The sequence below is a fragment of the Pholcus phalangioides genome, unplaced genomic scaffold (assembly GCF_987345545.1).
Source record: "Pholcus phalangioides strain wild (caught in Gottingen) unplaced genomic scaffold, Ppha-v1.0 ptg000017l_1, whole genome shotgun sequence".
NCBI classification, from domain to species: Eukaryota; Metazoa; Arthropoda; class Arachnida; order Araneae; family Pholcidae; genus Pholcus; species Pholcus phalangioides.
The window spans coordinates 68,673,314-68,680,106 of NW_028301610.1; the positions used below are offsets into that span (position 1 = coordinate 68,673,314).

The following is a 6,793-nucleotide window of genomic DNA, read 5'->3' on the forward strand; positions in this document are numbered from 1 at the left end:
GGCAATCCCCCCCCCCTTGCCCTGGCTTTTGAAAATACACTAAAAATGGTATATATCTATACATACATTGAGTACATGTGCTTTGCCCCCCCCCCCTCCCTGGAAAAAGTTGAAATGACGGCCCTGTGTTGGAAGAGACAGGCGCCGACTTTCTAATTTGGTTTTGAGCACACGGGGACTGTATAAAAAGTTAATTTTTTTTATGTACACCACCCCTCAAACAAATTTCACGATTGAAGTAACTGTGTTATTTGAAAACTTTTTTTTTAATTGAAAGTATGTTTCGGAAGTCAATGGTTACAGACATATCTGTGCTACAAGCAATTTGGGACACCCTGTATAGTTTTTTTTTTATATCGGATATTCATTTACTATGGTGATTTCTCTTTTTTGCAGTGATCCAAGTTTCATCGATCATTTGGGCTGTTTGTATGCTGTTCATAATATTTGGACCACATCAAGCTGTATGACATTATTTCGTTACGGTATCAGTTTTATGCTAGCATTAATCGCAGTTATTGCATTGGTAATCACGTGGTGGCCCAAAAGTTCTGGCTAATGATTGTTGATACTGTATTTTGCAGCCAATGTGTCCGACTCTAGTCTGAAGTAATTTTTTCATTCCTATAATTTTACACGCATTATTCCTTGGCAACACTAAAAAAAATCGAAGAAGCGTTCATGTATATGTTGTGGCTTTAATTATGACATTGAATCGTTTTTATTTATTGATGAAGTTGACGTAAAAGAAACGGTAGCTCTGTTGTGTGTCCTAAAGCATTCATAACACTGTTTGCTTTTGTGTATACTTCTGTAATAATGTGTACATACCTTTTTGATGACAATAAATAGTAAATCAAGCTTTTTGGTGCCATAGGCTATATCCGATGTATAATTTTTTTGTATTGCTTTATCCTTATGAATTTTCTAAATTGTAAGATAACTTGAATTTTTTTTTCATATATGTTACCGTCAAAGTATATAGTCCAGTATTCTACAGAATGAGTGGTTTTAGGCTAAATATGGAATACAGCTTTCTAATGCTAATTGTAGGTATAATTCATTTATAAGGTTGGGATTACCCTATAAATGTTTGATAAAATATCTTTTAAAAAACTTTGAAAAAACAACCAATAAGCCTATTGGTTACATTCGTTCAAATGTAACTGATGCACTTATTTGATAAGTTATTATGCATACATTGATACGCATTCATGTTATAAAGTTTATATTATGCATATCATGTTCTGTTTGGTCTTATAGCGAACGCTCGTATTTCACACTTTGCCTGAAAACCACTAGGCATTTCATGGAATGTCGGATTTCATAACTTGCCAACAAGGTCATAACGGGGGGCCTTAGGGAGGGGTCTGGTCCCCTTACGGTTACCATTCAATTTCCTTTTTTGGTGTCATTTCAGTCGTTTTCGTACGTTTTAGAAATTTTGTCTTTTTGTTCCCCTTTTCAGGCTTCCGGAATATTTTTTTTTCACTCTGAAACATATTGACATAAGTGTTTGCGTGTTTTTCCCCCCCACATATTTTCACACCCCCTTGAAATTCCTAGACGAATTTAAGTTGCCTCCAAGCAGGGCAGATGCTATACTAACCATGGCCTAACTTAAACGGTTAAAAAAACTTCTGAGGGTATAGAAAGAAACCCCCCTAACAAACACGACAGGTGCACAGTTTACATTTGCAGTTTCAACTATTTCTGTACATTGGAGATTATTGGCACCATGTGCCGAAAAGGAAATTTTTACAAGAATGCCGTTTAAAGTGTTTTTAAAGTAAATATCTGTTATTTATTGAAATAGGACTAGATGTTCTATACCTATATGTAGAGTGTAACGAAAATACAGTAAATTAATAGCGTTATCCTCAATATTGACAAAAATGAACATAGTGATTTTTTACATATACATAGTATTTTAATTGTTATATTTATCCCCGTATTTCGTGGAATGAGCACCCCGTTGCTTCCGTTATGAAAACGTGATTTTAGAGACGTGGTGCTGAGAGCGATATGCGACGCGTATGCTCATTTTCGTTTCAAAAAACACAATTTCCAAGAGATTGGCCTATTGAATCACATGATATTCAACAGTCAATTAACCGAGTAGCATTTTTAAAATTGACAAGCATTGCTGAGCATTTAGCAAGTATTTCCGAAATTAAAAACAAGCATTTTTAATAAATTTTATATCAGAAATGTGCGGTGGATGCGGGGCCTTATGTTAAGTTCATAAACAAAATGTCAATCTACATATTGATGGTTCTTTTTTTCCGATACAGCGACGCATACGTTCATGTGGTGATTATTCCAAGAAATGCGGTACTGTATTGAACTACGCAAATGCGAGCCGATCTCCCCGTTAAAAAGTCTCGCCACAGAGAGCACCAGTCCTACAACGATAAATCATTCAATCATAACACTTCACTCATAGTTTGTAAAACTGGGGGCAAATGACAGCACTACACATAACAAGCATTACACAGAAACAAACTTTACGTCAGGTTGCACTACACGTACACGCACATTCCCGCATGTACCGATTCGTTGGGGGGGGGGTACGCGGGGGGGGGGGTGCATGTGTGGTGTAGCAGTAGTAGGTAGGGGCTCGGGGATCCATGATGTTCTTAAGTCAGCCACCTCGTTGGGCAATTTGCCTGTTGTGGCGTTGTATTTGTATTTGTATTTGTACATGTACCGCAATCCAAAAATATGCGTAATGAAATATAGAAACAAAAGACCACAATAAAAATATATATTAATTATTGCTCATTTGGTTTTCAATTCTAATAAAAAAATTAATTACCACTCAGTAAATCCCATATTAATTTGCATTTACAATCAATTTAATATGATAACATTGATTATTCAGACCTGTAGAGTTTAAATTTTGGAAAATTCTCTGGAAACCGAACATGCCAAGTTTTGGAAACCATGAAGTTTCCGTGGCGCATTTTTGGTCATTGATTTTAAACGTAGCTCATTTTTTACTATCATGTAAAAAATTTTCCACAAACTTTTTTTCGGTATCACAGGAGAAAATTTATAAACATGTATTCTAACCTTTTAAATACTAAATTAACTTTTGAAAGAATTTTTTACATTAAATTTTGTATTTTTATATTATTTTATTATGTAGCTTTCAATACAAAAGTAAAATTTAGCATAGGGAAAAGAACAAAAATGGAAAAAACAAAAGCAGTTTAATTAATAAGAGTTTCCTTGTTTCTAAGTATTTAACTGAGATATTTGAATTCGAAAATCGGTGGAAAGTTGGGAAGAAAAAAGCAGCAAAAACTAAGAAACAACGCTTCTTTCCCAACTTTTCTCCGATTTTTTAATTCAGATATCTCTTCTAATATTGCAGTTTGAAACGTGGGAATTTCTTTGTTGGCATCAGAAGAGCCAGGGCAACAGCTTTCTAATACGGTTTTTGAGCACAGGGTATCCATATAGTTATTTTTTAATTTTAATAACTACAATCCCTTGAAACATGAATGACGTAGCTGAAATTCCTGACTTCGCACATTAACATTCCGCAAGGATGACTCAAATATCTGTCACTGTTTTCTTGCTATTCCCATTTTGAAAACCGTCAGGCGATTTTGTGATACAATCTATATATTCATTCAATATATATGTTACGGTAAAAGACCGAAGAGTGGTTTACCAAGTCGAGTTGGTAAAAGCCCGAAATGTATACGTTTTCAAGCTTATTTCGGGCTTTTACCAAGCCCTTTGGTAAAAGCTGACATTTAGCAACTTTCATGAAAATTAGTAAAAATGCGAATTTTCTAATTTTCTTAAATTTGAAAGCTTTTCATTTATCAATCACAACGATCCTGATGCTAATTAAGATCACAATTAACTAATTAGTCATTCAAATTCATGAAAATTACTAAAAAAATTGCGAATTTACTAATTTTCATAAATTTGAAAGCTTTTCATTTATTAATCACAACGATCCTGATGCTAATTAAGATCATAACTAATTAACCAATTAGTCATTCAAATTCGCGAAAATTACTAAAAAATTGGAATTTACAAACTTTCATAAATTTGAAAGCTTTTCATTATTCAATCACAACGATCCTGTTGCTAATTAAGATCATAATTAATTAGTCATTCAAATTCGCCAAAATTACTAAAATTGTGAATTTACTAATTTTCATAAGTTTGAAAGCTTGTCATTTATCAATCACAACGATCCTGATGCTAATTAAGATCATAATTAATTAACTTATTAGTCATTCAAATTCGTAAAAATTAGAAAAATTGCGAAGTTTAATAAATTTGAAACGATTTTATAGCCAGGCTCAGTGGGGAGTGAGGGTTGACAGTAGCAATCTGTAAAACCGTGGTGGCCATGGTTCGATTTGCTCGCGTGATATAAATTAGAGCTTGTCTTTGAATCACGTCCATCTCTGACATTTGGCAGGAGCCGAGCAGAGGGGAGAAGAAAACCAGATGGGAGCCCCAAGGGAAATCTTTTGATACAGTACAGTTCTGTAGAGTATTCTTCAGATTACGATGGTATCCCCACTCTGCACCCAATAATCGTCTGAAATGATCCAGCGTATTGGTCGTTTTTTAAGTAATGTGCGCGTGCTAAAAAAATTAGCTTGTTGGCGAACCATATTCCTAAAATTTTGAGACCTTTTTCGGCAAACTTAATTCGTTCCCGGTTAATTTTGATAGTGGAACTCTTTTTCCTTTGTTTTGCCAGAAAAATGATTTGGATTGTTCCACTTACAAATAATTTTGTTGTAACCATTCGGAGGCTGTAATTTCAGCGGGTTCCTTAGCAGACACCAAGAGAAGGTAGTCATCGGCAAAGGCTTATGCTGTGATCCCGGGGCGCACTGGAGTCGAAGTAATGATTCGAATGCAGTATTCCAAAAAGCGGGTCCACTACATGAGCCCTGGCGGTAACCTTAAACCTACGTCTTGGATGCTGATGCTGTACTTGTGTTAAGAGTTAAGGTGCGCACCGAGAAAATGTCCTACAAAAAATTAGAAAAATCGAATAATCTAAAATCAGCTAAGAAAAATCTTAGCTGAACAGGAATAGACATCCTTTGGAGGTTATCAGCTAATACCTCATGACGCACACAATTGAAAGCTCTCTTAATGCCGATGGAGATAACGGCTGTGAGTAATATTCATTTCTCCTATTCTCAATCTGTTCCATTAGATGATGATGAAGAGCATCATCCGTTGAGCGACCCATACGAAAACCAAATTGAAGATGATGAAGGAGGACATTACACTAAACATAGTTAGGAGAATCTTTGTATAAGAAGTTTTTCGAGCACCTTTCCTAAATTGGAGGTCAGCGTAATGGGACGAAGTATTTAAATCCGAATTTTGAATGAAATCTTTCAAGTGCGTTCCATAAGAACTGAGAGTAAAATATATTTTTTTCTTTTTGCCTATAAGTGAACGTCTTAAAGCTTTTCCCATCTTTTCTGAATCAATCTGTATTACTCGTAAGAGCTCATGTTCCTCAAATAGTGGCTATGGAAGAGGGCTGTCCAGATGGTCGTTTTGAATCGGTATTGATGTACACACTTCTGGAAAAGGGCTTGCTAGATGTTGCTCTGCTATATCTTTTGGTGTGGAGCTGGACTGCACTGGAAGCTGCATCTGCGTTCACCTAGGCCGAAATACTGCCTTATAGGGCATACATACGCCGTAGTAGTTTGTGTGCAGAGACTATTGCAGGAGCTGGATTTGGTTTGCGTTACTTCTCGTTTGAAAAGTGCTCGAGCCCTTCGAAAGGAGGCCATAGTGTCCCGGATATCCTGTCCAGTCTTCTTCATACGGTTTAGTTTTCTCTCGATGGCCGTACTTGCCATTTTTGTCGTTTGAGATTCTCCGTCCACCATTTGATACCTTTTGGGTGTGAGTGGGTTGTTTTTACAATCTAAGATAGTCTTGCATTTAATTTTTATTAATTCCATCAGTGTTGTAGCATGTTGCTGTAGCTGATTTTGATCGCAATTGTATCAGCTGCTCCTGAAATCTTTAAAGTACCGCATGCATACTCCCTTGAAAACGACTTAATCTTCTTTGTGTGGTGTGAAAACTTCTATGATGTGGTTGGTAGAGAGTAAAGTGAATCTATTCTAATATTGAGACAGATCCTTTCTAATACTAAGACAGATCCCTTCTAATATTGAGACAGATACTTGTGCGTGCTCACTTAGACTTTTGTTTAAAACTGAGCACAACTCAGGTCTATCGCCATGAGAAATTTACTACCTAGTGAGTTGTGCCGGAAGCCGATCGTCACCTAATTTTACACATATACAAAACAGGACCGGGATTGAACCCTAGGCTGCTTTAAAAGTTCGTTAGAGCTTGGCAAATGCCCGAAATGGGCAAAAAAATCGTCGGGCGTCAATGGTTCCTGGGCCCCAACAGTCACTTTTGGAATGTCTACGCTCACTTATCCTATCCACTCGTTCATTTTTTCTTTCATGTATTCTTCGGAGGCTTTAGCCAAGGAGTTTTCAACAACTGGCCACATGTGGCCTTCGAAGCTTTTTGCTGTGGTTCGCCAAAGAAAAATCTTAGTTACAGAATATATGGAAATGCTTGGAAAAAAACTCTTGAAGGAGAGAGGGTATTCGAGAGTCTGAAGTACATCTGAAGTCATCGAAGGAATTCCACCAGTGATAAGTTTTCATTTTTTATATTGTTCATTATGGAAAAATCAGATTCGCGCGAATGTGAAGTTAAGAACGAAAGAAGTATTGTGCTTGTTTGTTATTATTTC

General features: G+C 36.2%; 1 protein-coding gene across 4 annotated transcripts in view; it reads left to right on the forward strand.

Annotated features, from left to right (window-relative positions):
* LOC149074679 (uncharacterized) overlaps positions 1-861 on the forward strand; it is a 459,047-nt gene extending 458,186 nt beyond the window's left edge. For all 4 annotated transcript variants that reach the window (XM_089247147.1, XM_089247149.1, XM_089247150.1 and 1 more), the window contains one exon: positions 397-861. In XM_089247147.1, coding sequence (XP_089103273.1) covers positions 397-559 — 163 coding nt within the window. In that variant the 3' untranslated portion in view covers positions 560-861. The remainder of the gene's footprint in view (positions 1-396) is intronic.
* Positions 862-6,793: the final 5,932 nt, after the last annotated feature.